The sequence below is a fragment of the Pseudophryne corroboree genome, chromosome 1, assembly GCF_028390025.1.
Source record: "Pseudophryne corroboree isolate aPseCor3 chromosome 1, aPseCor3.hap2, whole genome shotgun sequence".
NCBI classification, from domain to species: domain Eukaryota; kingdom Metazoa; phylum Chordata; class Amphibia; order Anura; family Myobatrachidae; genus Pseudophryne; species Pseudophryne corroboree.
Genome location: NC_086444.1, coordinates 240,837,915 through 240,857,668, shown reverse-complemented (window position 1 = coordinate 240,857,668; position 19,754 = coordinate 240,837,915). Strand labels below are relative to the sequence as shown.

Here is a 19,754-nt window from a genome sequence, read left to right as displayed (position 1 = left end):
GTAAAGAAAATAGGATTTTAATTACCTACCGGTAAATCCTTTTCTCGTAGTCCGTAGAGGATGCTCGGCACCCGCCCAGCGCTTCGTGATCCTGCAGTGGTTACTTAGTTCAGTACTGCTTTGTTCTTGGTTAAGTACTGTTTTCTTACTTGGTTATGTAATATTGTTCAGCTGTTGCTGAGTTTTCAAGCTGGTTAGCTTGATGTGCCTTGTGTGTGAGCTGGTGTGAATCTCGCCACTATCTATGTAAAATCCTTCTCTCGAAGTTGCCCGTCTCCTTGGGCACAGTTTCTAGACTGAGTCTGGTAGGAGGGGCATAGAGGGTGGAGCCAGCCCACACTATTAAACTCTTAAAGTGCCAGTGGCTCCTAGTGGACCCGTCTATACCCCATGGTACTAATGTGCACCCCAGCATCCTCTACGGACTACGAGAAAAGGATTTACCGGTAGGTAATTAAAATCCTATTTTTAATATAATTATTTAACACAGACACCCTCTATTTTCTGTAGTTTAGCTCTTACATTTCCAGATCTTTCTTTTGTAGATCTCAACGTAGTCCAATGGGTAAAAAAAAACCTCAAGGAACTGAGGAAATTGCTCTGCAGAGCTTCCTGATGCAAAAGAGATATAACTTGGCAGGCCCACTTCCTTTACAGACAGGCAGCCAACCAATCAGGAGCAGCCTTTCGTCTTTCACACCTATGCCTACTCTGCACTTAGCAAGAATGCACCCAATCTGCCAAACTCCTCCAATGGGGTGGTGCATACATTGTACCTTGTAGATGCCATCATCTGTGCCCTCAAATCTATGCGCTACTAGAGATAAGTGGTGCATTTGCCTCAAAAGTAAACATGTGACATGAAAAGTACTGTAAACATTACTACTCTAGTAAAGTATCTACAATATGAGGTGATGAACGACCACAGGTACCAAGAACATACCCAGTTACTGACTCCCTCCTCTTGAATGCAGTTTTTACGTTAGCTGTGTACCAGTATGGGTTAATAATAATAAAGTGCCTCTTGTCGCACATGTTTTTGTTGTTTGTGTGAATTCAGACTATGGGCCATATTCAATTAGCAGTGATAACGGACTTTTCACGTGAAAAGTCCGGTTTTCGGGTGAAAAACCGGACTTTTCACGTGAAATGCAATTACAGCCTATTCAATTATCCTGGAAAATTTATCGGTGATCATGTTTTCACTAATTTCACTTCACCTTCTCTGAAGCAGGTGAAAAGTTGGGAAAAGTCACTATTTTAAGGTAAAAATGTTTGGATATGGTACAGAACTCCTGGGACACACCCCTTTATGACTAATTAGGCACGTTGAAGTTTTTAATTATTTTTAATTGGCCAATAATGACATGTCATTTTTGGGGTGAAAAAGTAAAAAGTGATGGAAATTGGGGTTCAAGGTATGGGACAGGTATATTGGGGTGCTTTATGAGTGGGACAGGTGTTTTTTAGGCTTGCAGATGGGAGTAATCGGTCTGTTTCCACTTTTTTTAAAGTACCCTAAAATGACCCAAATATATACTTATACCCATTTTCATGTACCCCAAATTTAATGAGAGCATTTATTTTGCTCAAAAAAACTTGCTTTCTATCAATTTTTTGCATTTAAAAAAAAATGCATATAACCGACATTTCACACAATTTAAGTCCCCAAAAACTCTCTAATGTGATCTCTAACACACTTCTCTTCTGTTTTCCTATGTTAGTTTAGCATTTTTTGGGGTACAGGCTGATTTCCCCATTTTCACCTGCACTTTTCACTGCAAGAATTTTCACGTGAAACCCGGTCGGAATTGAATAGGTCGAAAAATGGAGTGTTTTCGCGGCAATTTTCGGCCGATTGCCGCGAAAAATTTTCGGGCGAAAAATTGCCGCGAATTTGCGAAAAATTGAAAAACGGACCGTTTTCGCGGCAATTTTCGTCCGATTGCGCGAAAAATTTTCGGGCGAAAAATTGCCGCGAATTTGCGAAAAATTGAAAAACGGACCGTTTTCGCAGCAATTTTCGTCCGATTGCGCGAAAAATTTTCGGGTGAAAAATTGCCACGAATTTGCAGATAATTGAATACCCTAGTATGCCTTTTACTCTAGCCAAAGGCCTTAGAAGAAAGTGTTTTTTAGTATAACATATTGTATCAACACTAGAAAAGACAAAAAAAGACCCCTGTAAATATTGCTGTCAAGACATATTTATCATATGTAGAACAGTGGCCATTTCGTCTAAATCGCTGAATATGCAGGTGTTATGCCGTGGCATTCCAGGTTAGAACTCTTTGTTTGTACTAATAATTAGGGAGATACTGCCCTCTGCTGTTAATAAAAAGAGCAATAATTTATATATTCTATAATCAATAACAGTTGCAAAAATATAGATCATAGCTTGGCTGTACAGTATATGAAATACTCATACTATTAAATAATAAATCATGTTGGCGTTGTTTGTGCTGAATGTGAAAGTACAAGCTCTTCGCTATGCTTTGTTTTGTAGAGTACAAACATACTTGTCACTTGTGATGTTTTCAAAATCAGCTGCCTTGAACTGCTCTTGGCTGAGTCTTCCAGTAGATGTGTTTAGGGTTAGCAGCGGTATGCCTTTTTGCCACGTCCATGAGTCCATGATCCTTTTCAATGATGTTGGCAATTTAACTTCATCCTGGTCATCTATAAACTTAGAAAACGACCAGTGTTGTTGTTTTCTATAAAGAATTATTAACAATGTGCAAAAAAAAAATAAAAAATATATATATATATATATATATATATGTATATATATATATAGGCATAAAAGCTTGCACCTAACAAGGGCCCTCATTCCGAGTTGTTCGCTCGCTAGCTGCTTTTAGCAGCATTGCACACGCTAAGCCGCCGCTCTCTGGGAGTGTATCTTAGCATAGCAGAATTGCGAACGAAAGATTCGCAAAATTGCGAATAGAAATTTCTTAGCAGTTTCTGAGTAGCTCGACACTTACTCTGCCACTGCGATCAGTTCAGTCAGTTTCGTTCCTGGTTTGACGTCACAAACACACCCAGTGTTCGCCCAGGCACTCCCCCGTTTCTCCAGCCACTCCCGCGTTTTTCCCAGAAACTGCAGCGTTTTTTCACACACACCCATAAAACGGCCAGTTTCCGCCCAGAAACACCCACTTCCTGTCAATCACACTCCGATCACCAGAACGAAGAAAAATCCTTGTAATGCCGTGAGTAAAATACCTAACTGTTGAGTAAAATAACTAAGCGCATGCGCTCTGCGAACATTGCGCATGCGCAGTATGCGACTAATCGCAATATAGCGAAATTCGGCAACGAGCAAACAACTCGGAATGAGGGCCAAAATTCCAAGGGTCCCTACTGCAAACAAGTTTCACACTAGTATCCTGTGGAATGAAGTCCAGATAGGGAGAATGCACATGGAAAGGGAAACTATGTTAAAGGCAGTGACAGGGAATGCGAGAGAAGTTTTGTGGTAATGAGATAAAAATGTTACATACAGGACTGATTTTACTGACCATTCAATATAAACTGCAATTAATCACAACCAGTAATAAATCATCAATACACAAGGAATAATAAATTGAGAATTTAACCTGTCTGTTACTGTCCTCATGTGTCCATATCTTGATCCTACAGTAGGTAACCCTCTCACTCCCTGTAAACTCTCCTTTGTGTCTGATCATCTGTATCTTTCTCTCCTTTAATACCTCGTACACTTCCCTGCTACCCTTTCAGCCCCTGCTTCTCTCACTCCCTGCGCCTCTCACTCCCCTCTCTCATGCCCTGCGCCTCTCACTCCCCTATCTTACCCCCTGCATCTCTCACACCCTGCACCTCTCAATCTCCTCTTTTACCCCCCACACTTCTCACTGCCTGCTTCCCTCTGTCACCCACTGCTCCTCTGCCTGATTCCCTCTCTCACCCCATCCCCTCCATTTCTGCGCTGGGGCGGAGCCGGGAACATTGTGAGCATCCCGGCTGGACTAAAGTTTGAAGTTAGCACCGGCCTCCAGCCAATCCTGGCTCGTGAACCAGCTGACAATCAAAAACGGGCCGCTGTTTTATTCTGACAACGATGAGCCAATCATGTTGGCTGGCAGTCCGCGAGCCGTGATGGCTTGTGCCAGATTTAAAAAAGCTTTTTTTGATTGGCAGCCAGTAAAAAGTCAGGGTTGACTGACGGCTGGTGCCAACTTTAAGCTGCAGTGCAACCAGGACCCAGTGCTCCCAGTTCCATCCCAGTGTCGCTGCCGATCAGGACACATCTCCATGCAATGCCACTGCCGGTCAAGCACTGAGATCCCCTAATTGGTCCCAGCACTGGTACCTTCGTGGCGATGGTAAAAGTCGGCATGCCATACCGCCGTATACAGCCCTACTTCAAGCACTGAATCAAAACATTTCATATGTTTTGGGAAAATCTGTACAGTGCAAACCATGAGAACAGCAATTGTAGTTTTGCTACAAATCTATCATCACATTTTACATTGTAAATAATCTCCTGCATAATACCGTAAGTAAAATAAACAAGTATTTTGCTTGATGGATTTGCCCATGAACAGTGTACAAAATGTTATTTAATTCAATTGGCATTTTGGCCACTATTGGCATATAGTGCCCTCCGATGCTGGGGCTGCAGATGATGGTATTGAGGAGGCAGATAACCAGCTCACTGCGTCCAGTGCCCACCCCTCCCATACCACACATAGGCCATGCCCAGACCCCTCTGCTGAGGCTACTGGCGGCTACTGGTGTCCTCTACCCCCAGACTAACCAGAAGCTGTGCGGGGACTGGTGAGCTTACACATACTAGTACTGGTATATATAGTGTAGCATCATTATAGTCTGTCCATTACAGATATACTGCATTTATATATATATATATATATACAGTATATATATATATACAGTATATACTGTATATAAGGCTAATGCTACACACAAACATACACTCACACTCACTCAGCATGGCATAGCCCCAGCTTCCACCACCAGGACTTCCAGAAACCAGGCAGCGCCTGTGTGAGTAGCGACCGCCCACTCTCCTTATAATTCAGCCCTGTTGTCCATCATGTTAACAAGGTTTCAACTAGTATTAAAATAAAATGCTCTTTCCTGTACATATTTATTGATTTATTTGTTTATATTTTTGAAAAATTACTTGATTGAATGTTTTATGGGAGACATAGTGAAGAAGAAAGACATGGTGGGTTATTCAGGTGGCATCGCTAAGCAATGCGACCGCAATAACCCTGTTGGCGGTACCACTGCATACACACAGGCACCGTCCTGCACGTGTGTGGCTGCCTAATGTGTTCGGCGCGCAATCAGGCAGAGGTGGGCAGAGGGTGGCGACGGAGTGTTGCTGAGCTGAGCAGGGAAAACTGTGTTTTTGGGGTGGCTGCATGATGTCACACACAGCCGATCCAATGAGAAAAATGGTGGCTGTCCACCTGTATACGCAGCCTAGCTGCGGGTGCAGCGGGTCGTCCACAGTTGCTGAAACCGCAATTAAATTGCAGTCACAGCCGCTGGGCAGGCCATTCTGCATGCTGGGCATCCTTGCCCTGTGATGGGCGGCCCCAGCATGCGAAAGAAAGGATTGCAGACTCTGCTTTTTAGCGGAATCTGCAATCCGTACTGAATAACCCGCATGGTCAGCACATGTATAGAAATCAAATAAAAAAAGGAAATCTTTTGCAGAACAATACAAGCAATGACATAGGGTATATTTATTAATATTCGGTTCTTAGATCTGGTAATTATAATTTCTTATAGCCGCTATTCAGGATAATAAGAAATGAAGATTTGGCATGATGTAATCGCCACTGCAATGTGATAGAAATGAAGGGATCACAGCGAAGAGTATCCCATAGGCTACAACAACTAACGCCATATAAAGATGGCGTTAGCTGGCAGGCTAAGCTCCGGAATATTGGTAAATTTAAGACGAAAGCATTCCCCGTTGCTTTCTATCTCTGAAATCTGCTGTGGTGCCCTGTATATAAATGCTATGGGTACTTAATATTTGCAAGTAACCCCCGGAGATATCCATCAATTATTCATTGATAAATGGGCCTGTTTTTATGGTAAGAGATTTATTAGTTTTCTTTGTAGTCAGCATGTTGAAGCATTGGTTGATGTTTGTTGTTTTATTTTTATTGCAGTTTCTATACATTGATAAGAATAGCATACATGTGCTTGTGAATATGGGGTCTATAGATGTGTCCTTTTAGATGCCGGATCCAGTCAGGTCCAGTCGTAGCTCAGGTCCAGCCGTAGCCTGGATCCAGTCCTGTTCAATCGTAGTCCAGATACAGTCTGGTTTAGCCACAGCCCGAATCCAGTTTGGTTCAGTCATAGGGGTATATTTACTAAAAATCGTATTTTCCCGAATGAGGTTAAAGTTCAATCACGAATGACATCGAAAGTGTAAAACTGCAACTTTTTGAATTTATTACGACTAATTTACTAAGCTGTCGTATTCTGCATTTTCGTATTTACCGATGTCGATGTCATTCGTATTTTTTGGCAGTGTTTTACGTGAGTGAATTGTAAAACACTGCCGACTTTAACACAATGAATCTCGGCCGGATCTGTGAGATCCGTGCTGGGCTTCATTGTGCACCTTTCGTAAAAAATTAAACATTGTTAAAAATCTTTAAAAAAAAATGCGTGGGGTCCCCCCTCCTAAGCCAAACCAGCCTCGGGCTCTTTGAGCCGGTCCTGGTTGTAAAAATATGGGGAAAAAAGTGACAGGGGTTCCCCCATATTTAAACAACCAGCACCGGGCTCTGCGCCTGGTCCTGGTTCCAAAAATACGGGGGACAAGAAGCGTAGGGGTCCCCCGTATTTCTGAAACCAGCACCGGGCTCCACTAGCCAGATACATAATGCCACAGCCGGGGGACACTTTTATATTGGTCCCTGCGGCCCTGGCATTACATACCCAACTAGTCACCCCTGGCCGGGGTACCCTGGAGGAGTGGGGACCCCTTCAATCAAGGGGTCCCCCCCCCTCCAGCCACCCAAGGGCCAGGGGTGAAGCCCGAGGCTGTCCCCCCCATCCAAGGGCTGCGTGTATCCGTTTTTTTATTTTGCAAAGTACGTGGATTAAAAATCGAACAGAGGAGGACCCATCTACACTGGATTATGTGAGTATAATTTTTCCAACAGGTACCCCATGGATTCTACATGGAGAAGAGGACCGACCCTCGTGTGAACATAGATAAGTATGTGTGTATGGAGGTGTGGATGTATGAATTAAAGTTTTACTTTCAAGGTGTGTGTCTTCTGTTTTTATTGGGGTATTTTTTTAGTAGTAGTACTACTGGTACCAGCGGACCCGGTTTTCCACCGCATGCTGGTACTTGTGGTTCTCCAAGTACCAGCTTGCGGGGGAGGCTTGCTGGGACTTGTAGTACTGCTACTAAAAACAATATTCAAATTTTGACAAAAAGGCTATCAGCCCCCCATCCGCAGCCCTTGGATGGGGGGGACAGCCTCGGGCTTCACCCCTGGCCCTTGGGTGGCTGGAGGGGGGGACCCCTTGATTGAAGGGGTCCCCACTCCTCCAGGGTACCCCGGCCAGGGGTGACTAGTTGGGTATGTAATGCCAGGGCCGCAGGGACCAATATAAAAGTGTCCCCCGGCTGTGGCATTATGTATCTGGCTAGTGGAGACCGGTGCTGGTTTCAGAAATACGGGGGACCCCCTACGCTATTTGTCCCCCGTATTTTTGGAACCAGGCGCAGAGCCCGGTGCTGGTTGTTTAAATATGGGGGAACCCCTGTCACTTTTTCCCCCATATTTTTACAACCAGGACCGGCTCAAAGAGCCCGAGGTTGGTTTGGCTTAGGAGGGGGGACCCCACGCATTTTTTTATAAAAAAAATAACACTTTCCCATCCCTTCCCACTGAAAAACATGCACGTATCTCATGGATCCGTGCATGCCTATCCGAACACTGTAAAAAAAAGCAGGTCTGTTTTATTTTAGCACTTTTTCACGATTTGTATTTTTTCACGGCAGTGTTTGCCTATTGTCGGCAGTGTTTGGGAATTGCACTTTTTAGTAAATGACCGATTTCTACCAAATTCCAGGCGTATTTGACCGATGGTGTATTCATTCGTATTTTTTTCCTAGGACTTCCAAAAAAATACGAATGCCCTCATCACTGCCGTGATTTGAGTTTAGTAAATTCCCGAGATGACACTTTGAAGAAAAAACACCATCTCGGTCAAAATCGGGAGCTTAGTAAATATACCCCATAGCCTAGATCCTGTCCGGTACAGTGCAGTGGTATCAGCCAGTGTCCTGTCACTAACCTGCTGTCACTACAGCATCCAGAATCTCAGAACCAATGCGAGGCAGCATCTCCAGATTTATGTGGTCCCAGCATGTAAGTGGAAGCTGTGAGGAATTGTCTGAATGGAAACATTATGTCAAATTCCGCCGGGAGCCACTGGGGCATTAACGTAATATTAGCATGCAATAGCAAATTTGTATAAAGCGCTGCTTCGGTACTGAAGACCCCTAGGCTACAGACTATTCAGCCTACCCCTTAATCCGGCCTTGCTTGCATTAGAGAAGTTATGCGATGGCATCCCTTAAGGGTCACATATTTCAGCTTCATTGAAGGATAAGATTAATAAAGGGTAGTCAATTTAAATATACTGATTTGCTGTCACTAATACACATTCTGTTAAGATTGATAAAACAGATGTGAAACAGGAAGCTTGTAGCCCAAAAAATTGGCTAAATTTTTGCATTTGTGCTTTCACTGGGATAGAATAAAAGCAATCTGGGAAATATGCAAGTAAATATGCCAAAGAATGACTAACTTGCAAAACAAAGTTTTCTGGATATCTGCTTTAAACGTAAATAGCTAAAAAATTATTTGTTTTAAATGGAAAAAAAAGTGTATGTGTGTGGTATACATATTACACTGTGGGTCTTATTCAGTATAACGCACTAATGCGATGCGATCGCATTATGCTTATTTTCAGCCCAATGCAGGGCCTTTAGCATGTGTGCAGGTTGGGCAATGCGATCGCATCAATTTGAATCAAATGCCTGTGACTGATTGACAGGGATGAATCGCGTAGTTACGCGGAGAGTGCACATTTGCGATGGAGCCGCCTCAGATGAGCGCGGCTCCATCTGAAGTGCTATTGCAGAGGCCTGCTCACCCATGAGATAGGTGTAATGTAATGGGGTTTTTCTCTCACGTCCTAGGGGATACTGGGATGGTAAGAGTTACCATGGGGTGGGGGTGTGGCTATGATAGGCAAGGAGTAGCACGTAAGGTGCTGAGCTCTCCTGCCTGAAAACCCTTTAAATATATCCTATAGGTCCCCCTGGGGTCTAAAAGTTGGCAAACACCTGCCCAAAGGTGGGGTGCTCCTACCTGAACACTCCTGGCCCGGATAGCTTCTAAATCTACCAGCTTTACCCGGCGGGGTTGCTCCAGTCTCATGAGTCCCGCACCACGTAGGACGCCTTATCCGTGGCGGCGGGTCTTGTGCGGCCTGCACAGTGCAGAGAACGGGCTCCCCAACCTCCCGCTGCTGCCCTGTACCGCGGCTCCATTCACATCTGCTCCGTCAGCGGCGGGTCCTGACTGCACCGCGCTACTTCCGGCCGGCAGTGAGTGGGGACGGAACTTGAGTGGCGGAGCTCTGTGTCTGCTCCTGGACGCTGCACTGCAGCCGCACCTGCCTCCACTCTCCTGCTCATGGTTAGCCGGAGGGTCTGCAGTCCCTGCCACCCCAGACATCCTGAGCACTGAGGGGGAGAGACGGCGCTAGAGTACCTCGTCAGCTGTAGCCTCTCCACACTGCTGCTGTTCCTCCCCTCCCACAGCATACAGGTACATTTCTACAGTAGGGGTGATCCCCTTATTAGGAGACCTCAATGTGCTTATGAAATTAGGTGATGAGCCAAGTAGCACAGAGCACCCCACTCATCTTTTCTCCTGTCTTCTACCCTACCCTAACCGGAGTGCTCGGGAGGTGGGTTGAAGGGTTCTCCTCTCCGGATCTGTCTATTATGCAGGATTGCCTGGGCAAAGGCTATATGCGACAGTGTGCAGTGTGACTACCTGGAATTATTGCTGTGACACCCCCCCCCCCCCCCCTTTTCACCTTTCATTATATATATTCAGCTCGGGGACTTTTTTTCTCACCACCCGTGCAATCCCTGATTTGTTGATATAACACTGGCCCTATATTGCACGAGATACCCTCCATTTCTTGTTCCTACGGTGCAAGGAATCGCGGGAATCTGCATATGTGAATATAAGGTGCTTGTCGGTCTCTTGGCTCACTCTGCTATCCATTCAAAAGTCAGTACTGAAAGCTCCCTCTAGAGGCAAATATATAGAATACTATTAACTATGAGTAAAACCCTGCAATCTGCGGCTGCTGCCAAACTGGAAAAATTTGTTCGTAATCCACCCACACAAAGTAAGAGAGCAGAGGAATCTCATGGTTGCTCTCCTCCCTCTTCCCCAGCTGCGAGTAATAGCTCCGGTCCTTCTGAGGCTTCAGAGGATGCGATCCAAAGAGTTCTGGATGCAGTCACTGCCAGTGAAAACAGACTGGCTGAGAAAATAACTCTACAAACGGACCTATCTATAATTCATCACGATTTGCAACGAGTTAGAGAAAGAGTGGGGGAGGCGGAGACCGGCATTTCTACCATTGAGGATACTGTGTCTCCGCTCGGCCGACGCACGACTAGTCTCGAATCCCTGATGACGGAGGTGCAGAAAAAATTAACCGATATGGAGGGACGGCTGAGGAGAAATAACGTCCATTTTGTGGGACTTCCCGAGAAGGAGGAGGGTACTGCACCTGAACAATTTCTGGAGCACTGGCTTAAAGATTTTTTTCGGGACAGATGCTTTTACGACGCACTTTGCAGTGGAACAAGCACATAGAGTCCCTATGCGACCGCTACCACCAGGGGCTCCTCCCCACACATTCATAGCGAAATTTCTTCACTATAAAGATCGGGATATGGTTCTTACACTGGCATGTACCAAAGGCCCACTCAAGTGGAATGGCACCCAAATAGCGGTCTTTCCTGATTTTGCGGTTGATTTTCAGAGGGAGAGAGCCCAATTCATCCCCATTAAGAGACGTCTCAGGGACCTCAGTATTCCTTATGCTATGCTTTTTCCATCAAAATTGAGAGTGGTTGCGGACGGAGAGAGAAAATTCTTTTTGACCCCACGTGAAGCAGCGGTGTGGCTTGACCGGCATTATCCGGCAAGGCGTGCTCTGGCAAATGATTGATTACTACGATTACTACTATTGTCCGCTGTCCGGGCTGATAAATAAGTCGATAAGTATAGATTTTGCTAAATGTTGCTTTTTCAGGGGTAATATTATTTCCACAGTTACTGTGCTAAATGTTATACTTAAAACTGTTCCCCTGAATGCTTTGGTGTTGACTGGAGCTGATCCCAGGGGGGCCGGGATATGGAAGGGGGGAAACAACAGGCCTCTGGTCACTGTATTTTTTGTCCTCTTTGTCAGTTTTCTAGTTAGTGGGAAGTTATTTGGGATTAGGTATGCCACAGGTCCGACAGGTATACAGGGTGAGGGGTTGTAAGGGGGAGGGGGGGACACAAAGTCTTGTTTTAAGTTTTTTAAGCACTGCTGTTGTGACATGTTTGGTCTAGTTTTCTTTGATAGGTTCAACTTTTTCTTTATCTAGACTCAAAACATTACTATGGAAGGATTTGAAATGTCATACTATTATTAATGATGGCACCGCTTACTTTTAAAATTTTGTCCTGGAATGTACGGGGCTTAAATGACAAAATTAAAAGGGCCCTGGTGATCTGTCAGATCAGACAATATTCAGCAGATATTATTTGCCTTGTGGAGACGCACCTGGAGGGAGCCAAAGTTTTATCTCTCAGGAAGCCATGGGTGGGGTGGTCATACGTCTGGAGAGTTAGACATCCAGCTGCACGCCAATACTCATGTTTTCCATCCACTTACTCATCCTTTTCTAGAATTGATTTGGCTCTGATGTCACAATGCTTGCTCCCCAAAATTGTTAATGCCCAGTATGCCACTTGAGGTATCTTGGACCACTCACCAATACTGTTGGATTTGGCTTTCACAGATGGGCACTGGAGCAGAGCTTGAACTTGCATGGCAGGAGTTCCTAGAGCTGAACGGGGGTACTGCTAGTCCAACAATCTTATGGGACGCATTTAAAGCATTCATACGTGGTTCTTTAATTAGAGAGGTTTCCACCCTGAAGGCTGGTTATAAACGGCAAGAACTGTTGGAGGCTTCATGTAGATCCCTAAATGATGGGTTGGTGTCATCTAAAGAAGCCTGGTTACTTGCACAGTCCACTTGGAGAGAATGTTTGTCTGATAAAGCCAAATACCGCTTACTGTACTCCCAGCATTCTTACTATGCCACGGGTGATAGGCCTGGTACTTATCTGGCGCATTTAGCGGCGACTGATAAAACTTCTAACACTGTACTTGTCCTACGAGGAGACGATAATGTAACATATGTGAAAACCCCTGAAATAGTGGCCCAGTTTCTTGCCTATTATGAAAAATTGTATAGTACGAAATTATCAGCCGATTTGACAGAAATAAATGACTATCTTGATGGTATTCCAATACCCTCACTTTCTACTGAAGCAGCTGAATTCCTAGATTCACCTTTTTCATTGACGGAGATAGTTACTGCTATTAAAATGTTTCCTGGAGGCAAAGCACTGGGGCTAGACAGAATACCTATTGAGCTCTATAAAAAACATATAGAATTTTATGGGCCCAAACTCCTTACTCTGTTCAATGACTTATTGGAATTTGGCTCACTGCCTGCCTCTATGATGGAAGCTTTGATAATAGTCCTTTTGAAACCAGATAAAGACCCAGAGAAAGCAGCCTCGTATAGACCCATCTCGCTACTATCTACCGACATCATGATCTTGGCAAAGGTCCTGGCACTTCGGTTAAATTCTGTTATAACTCAAATTATTCACATAAATCAGACTATGCATCTACAGTGCCCTCACGGTGGACGCCGGCTCCTCTGTTATAGTATCTCTTGATGCTGCTAAAGCGTTTGATTCAGTGGAGTGGGCGTTCTTGTAGGGGTCTATGGCTCGCTTCGGCATCGGACCACGCTTTATACAATGGGTCAAGTTACTGTATTCAACCCCCTCCGCCAGGGTCTTGATAAACGGTTTCACTTCCTCCGCCTTCCCTCTGGCGAGGGGTACGAGGCAGGGCTACCCGTTATCCCCTATCCATCCTCTTTGCTTTGGCAGTGGAACCGTTGGCATGTCTGGTATGTTCGGACCCGAGGGTGAGGGGCTTCCGGGTGGGACATGTCACGGATAAAATTGCCCTATACGCGGATGATATACTGTTGTTTATATCAGACTATGGTAATACCATGTCTTATATATTGAGTATTATTGACACCTTTGGCGGGTACTCTGGTTTATCCATCAATTGGGAAAAGTCTTGCATCCTGCCCTTTCGTGGTACTTGTCCTAGTGCCCCTCTTGTGGATCTCCCTCTTCGATGGGTAGACTCATTTAAATATTTGAGAGTGTGGGTCACAAACAATCCCTCTCAATATTTCTCCCTAAATATAAAACCGCATGTGGATTATTTGCATACCCGGATTGCAGTGTGGGGGACTTTACCCCTCACTGTAACGGGTAGAATAAATTTAGTGAAAATGGTCGCCCTGCCTAAATTGCTATATGCACTGCAACACTCCCCTGTGTATCTTCCACTAAAAACCTTTAAGAAAATTGATGGCCTTCTTTCATCCATTGTAGAGTCTAGTCATCGGGTCAGAATAAAATTGGACACCCTCACAAGCCCACGTGATTCTGGGGGCCTAGCCCTCCCTAAATTCACAATTGGTACACATCAGTAGATGGTTACACGATCCTGATAGGGATGAATTGATTTCCCGAATTCTTTATGAAACAGACCAAAACTGTTCTATTGAGTGACAATTTGTCGCTGTATAAACTCCCAGTCGTCAAACAGGCAGTTTTGGTCTGGAGGCAGACACATAGACTGTTGCAGGGAGACCCGGAAACGCCCTTAGCATATACGCGTACCCTTAATGAGCTTGCTTCACTACAGGTTAAGGAGGTCTGGCACAGTCATGGGGTACAGTCTCTTAGACAATTATATCACATGGGTATAGTTAAGACCTTCCAACAACTCCAGGAAGATTACAATATTCCTACTTTCTATTTTTATCGTTATTTACAAATCCGCCACGCTTGTCAGACTCAATTTGCGGTTGCCCCCCTGATGCTCCGTGACACACCAGTTCGTGAACTAGTCTCTAACACTCAAAACTGTACTATTTCCTTGTTCTATTCGGCTCTGCTCCATGCCTACCATAAAGAGGCCCTTCCTTCTATTAAATCTAAATGGGAGGGGGACCTAGGACCCATCTCAGACGAAACTTAGGAAGATGCTGTAGGCGCCTCTAGACTGGCGACTGCAACAGTTCGATACCAACAGGTACACCTTTTTGTTTTACATAGAGTCTATATTACCCCGGAGAGGCTAATGAGATACGGAGGTAGGACAGATTCTAAATGTCCCAAGTGTGCTCTAATAGGGGGCACCTTTTGGCACATGCTTTGGTCTTGTCAAATAATTAATGCATTCTGGCAAGATGTGATCAAGATTATAGTTTCCACTGGAATACCTGCTTATGTAATGTCCCCTCTTGTGTGTGTGTTGGCGGTGGTGGATGAGGAGTTGCTGGATGCCCCCTCCAGACGTTATGTTATAAATTTATGTGCTCTTGCACAAGTATCTATAGCCCGCTCGTGGATGGCACCCACTGGCCCAGATACAGACTCATGGATAGCCCTAGTGAATACCACGGTAGCACATGAAAAATTTATTTACATATCCAGAACGGCCATCACTAAATTCTATACGATATGGGATGGATGGCTATCTTCACCATATGCCAAGGGTACTCACATCAATATGCTCTATGGTGTCATAAGGATACGTTAAGTTGTTACATATTGTAGAAAAGAAACAGTAACTAATGATCGCACAGACAATGTGTAATATACTGTTTATTCAGGTTGATAACGTATAAGGCTGGTACACAAGGACAGTGCAATGTGTATGTGATCTCATACATATTCCACATTGCTTAAAATCAAGTTGTTCCCGTTTACACTTTATTCTGTAGCTTTCGCTTGAATGCATGTACCGATATCGTTCATCTCTGTTATTCTGCATCTTCACGATATGCTATGCTATTTACTGTTTAATTAATGTCAATGACAGCAATGCTATTAAGTAATGTTTTATTTGTTTTTTATTTAACCAAATCAAAACACAATAAAAATTGTCGAATTTAAAAAAAAAAAGAGTTACCATGGGGTATAGATGGGGTCCATTGGAGCCCGGCACTTTAAAAATTCTTCAGTATGCTGACTCCTCCCCTCTATGCCCAGACTCAGTTTAGAAAAATGTGCCCAAGGAGCCGGATGCATTCTCTGGAGCTCCAGACAGTTTTCTTCAAAACTTTATTTTTGTTTGTTATTTTCAGGCAGCACTGGCTGGCACCAGTCCGTCTGCATTGTGGGACTTAGGGGGTAGACCAGACCAACCTCTTGAAGGGTTAATGGTCTGTATCCCCACTAACAGGACATAGCTCCTGATGTGTTGTTTCGCATTACCCCTAGGGTGTGCGCGCACTCCAACAGCATGCCGCCACCCCTAACTGCTGGAGTGGTGAATACAGAAACTGGGGTCCAGGTTAGCGGGTCCCTGGTTACATTGGTGGCATAAGGGCGCGGTGGGCAATCGGCGCTGCGGCGCCCGCTGTAGATTCCCACACTGGCGCTGACGCAGTAAAGGGGTTTTAATTCAGTTTTCTGTAAGAAATGAGTGTTTGCCAGTATAAACTTTACAGATACTGCACGCCATTAAGGGGGCGGGGCTTCCCAGAGAGCGGGACCAGCAGCTCAGAGGCGCCATTTCCTGCTGCATCACACTACAGGCTGCATGCAGGAAAGCGCTGCTCCTCCAAGTACCCTCAAAATCACCTTGTTACTGATACCAGGGGGTTTTGTAGAAAAGGGGGGAGCAATATATTGTATGTATATACATAAAAAACTTGTTACCTTATTAAGGCTCTAGTTTTCTGCCAGGCAAAGTACTGCTTTAGCTGATAGAGGCAATGGTGTGCTGGTTCTCTCCCTCTTTGTCTCACTCCATCCAGGCTTAGGGGGGTACTCACGGAGCGATCGCTGCTTAAAATCTAAGCAATCTGACTAGATTGCTTAGATTTTAAGCAGTGATCTCTCCGTGTGTACCTCCACAGCGATAGCGATGCGCAGGCCCGCGCATCGCTATCGCTGGTGCTAGATTGGCCTGCATGCAGTCTCAATCGAGCACGTCGCTCATTTCACCCGCTGGGCGAAATGAGCGGCACCCCGTCCTCCCCCACATCGCTCAGCAAACATCGCGCTGTGCTGAGCGGCGGGAGAGATGTGTGCTGAGCGGTTCGCTCAGCACACATCTCTCCCGTGTATATGGCCCTTTACACTGGGTCTCTGTGTTATTCACTGCTCCTGTGTTTGTTCTGCTGTATAAATATGTCTGGACATGTCAGTACTGCAGCACAAAGTTTTCTCACTCTCCGGAGGGTCTCTGTGTGTACACAGTGAAGTCTCCATTCAAAAGGAAGCACCACACAGGGACCTGAGTTGCTGGATTCAATAAAATCCTCTGAACTGGGTACTGCCAGGCAGGAAAGACAAGTGTTTAAGAAATCTATGGATGATTTTCTGACTCTGATCTCAGACCTGTCTCTCAGTCTCCTCTGCTGGTTTCATAGAAAACGCACATTTCCACCATGTGCTCCAATGTGACTCTGATAATGAAATGCCAGATTTGGAGGAAGGGGAAGTTGAGGTGGATGAAAGAGACGGTACTCAGGGTATTGAAGCCCTTATATATTCTATTAGGGAGGTCCTGAATATCCCTGATAAAGAGGCAAAACCTGAGGAGAAGTCATTTTTAATATAAAACAAAAGTCTACTGCCACCTTTCTTGTCTCTGAGGAATTAAACACACATTTTAAAGAGACGTTGGTTAATCCTGACAAGAAATTTCAAACCCCTAAGTGGTTGCTATACTCCTTCCCTTTCCCCACTGAGGATAGGAAAGTGTGGGAACTTCCTCTACCTGTGGATACCTCAGTGTCCAGGCTGTCACGTAAGATTGTGCTGCCTATACCTGGTGCTATCTCCTTAAAAGACCCTGCTGATCGTAAGATTGAGACTACGCTCAAATCCATTTACACTGCAGTGGGCGTCATGGTTGGATCACAAAGGCCATCGTTAAATGGTCTGGTAACATAATAGAGGTTTTTGATACCATGCCTCAGGTCCCATGTGGGACCTCCTGTGCCATTACAGCCACATTGTCCCTGTAGTTAATCCACAATGGGCGGATACTCTGTCAACCCAGATACAGCAATTAAATCAGTCCTTGGTTAAACAAAAACCTAGCCCTTGCCCTACTGGGACCAAAGGGTCATCTAAGCGGGCCATTTCTTCCTCACAATCCACTAATATTTCGGATGATTCTTCTGATTCGGATGGGGAAAATACTGATCCATCAGATGCCGATACTGCTGCTTCTGATGAAGATTCTACAACACAGGTTGATGTTCCTGACCTAGTCGAGGCTATCAAGCTGATTCTTCAGATTGATGATGAGATTGACCCTACTGATACGTCTAAGAAACCTGATAAGTTCAAACTTCAGAAAGTTACTAAATTAGTCTTACAACATTCTGACCATTTAATTGACATACGTCAGGATTCCTGGTCTTCTCCAGGAAATACATTTTCCCTGTCTAAAAAGATGCTAGCTTGTTATCCTATCTCTGCAGAGTTGAGTAACAAGTGGGAAACCCCGCCACCAGTGGATTCACATGTAGCTTGTCTTGTGGTTTCATCTACTCTGCCTGTCACCCCCGTCACCTCTTTGAAGGAACTGACGGATAAGCGTGTGGAGGGTTGCTTGAAGTCTAATTACACTCTTACAGGTGCTGTACATAGATCCACTATGGCAGCCTCTTGGGCTGCAGAAGACATTGAAGCATGGGTTCAAGCAACTGAGGAAGAGCTACCTCTGTATATTTCTGACACTGCCAGACAATATCTGTCCTATAATACCACAGCCTCCCACTATATTCAGAAGGCGGCCTCTGATGCAGGTGTTATGGCGGCCAAGGCATCTACTACGTCTATCCTGGCTCGCTGGATTCTGTGGTTGCGGTCCTGGTCGGTGGACCTGGACTCTAAGAAGTCCTTGGAGGTACTCCATTTTAAGGGAGATATACTATTTGGATATGATCTGAACAAGATTGTGACCGACTTTGCATCGGCCAAGACTGCGTTTCTCCCAAGTACTAATCCTTCGGTTCCGAAGGCTAAGAGTACTACTTTTCGTTCCTTTTGAATCACGGGAAAGCAAAGGGTCAGGCATACCCGAGACAGGCTCGCACTTCCAAGTCATCTAAGCCCAAACCTAAACATTCTTGGGCCGCCCGTCAGCTTGCTTCCAAACCGGACAAGCCTGCTGCATGACGGGATGGGCCTCCCCCTGGGGGACCCCAGGGTGGGAGGTCGACTTATGCAGTTCACCCAGGTATGGTTAAAGACCACTTCGGATGCCTGGGTGCAGGAAGTGGTCTCTCACGGGTACGCAATCTCTTTCAAGAGACATCCCCCTCGCCAGTTTTGCTCAACGGTTATCCATTTGGATCCGTTAAAAGCACAAACTCTATATTTGGATGTCCAATCCCTCCTGGATACAGGTGTGATAGTGCCGGTGCCTCTGTCTCAGAGAAGCAGGGGATACTATTCAACGCTGTTTCTAGTTCCAAAGCCGAATGGATCCTTCCAACCTCAAATCTTTGAACAAATTTGTGAGGGTGTCCAAATTCCATATGGAAACTCTGCACTCTGTTGTAGTGGATTTGGATCCCAAGGACTATATGGTATCCCTGGATATACAGGATGCTTACCTACACATACCTATTGCCATGTCGCATCAGCAATATCTACGGTTTGCTATTGGCAACCTTCATTATCAGTTCCAAGCCTTGCCTTTCGGACTGACCACAGCTCCTCGGATCTTCACCAAGGTCATGGTGGTCATGACGGCCCTTCTCCGCCGTCAGGGTATCAGGATCCTGCCATATCTGGACGACTTGTTGATCCTGGCGAACTCCCCAGAGATTCTCCTCCGTCATCTTGAACTGACAGTCCAATTCCTACAAGCCCACAGGTGGCTCATCAACTGAAAGAAATCCTCACTGGTCCCTGCTCAGAGCATGGTGCACCTGGGGGCATTACTGGACACACACAACTAATGTTTGTTCTTGTCTCCAGAGAAGGTCCTGAAACTTCAGGACAGAATCAGATGCTTCCTCTCTCGCCAAAGAGTGTCGATACACTCGGCGATGCAAGTACTAGGCCTCATGGTGTCGGCTTTCAACATGGTAGAGTACGCTCAATTTCATTCCCACCCTCTGCAGAGGTTAATCCTTTCCAAGTGGGACGGCCCGCCTCACCAGATCAGGTCTCAAATTATCTCCTTGACTCCGGAGGTTCGTCTGTCACTGAGCTGGTGGCAACAGGACCAACAGTTGAGCAGGGGTCGTCCCTTCTGGATCTC

General features: G+C 45.3%; 1 protein-coding gene across 1 annotated transcript in view; it reads right to left on the bottom strand.

Annotated features, from left to right (window-relative positions):
* LVRN (laeverin) overlaps positions 1–19,754 on the bottom strand; it is a 273,477-nt gene that overhangs the window by 105,583 nt on the left and 148,140 nt on the right. Inside the window, exon 10 of the mRNA XM_063964163.1 lies at positions 2,520–2,686. Coding sequence (XP_063820233.1) covers positions 2,520–2,686 — 167 coding nt within the window. The remainder of the gene's footprint in view (positions 1–2,519; positions 2,687–19,754) is intronic.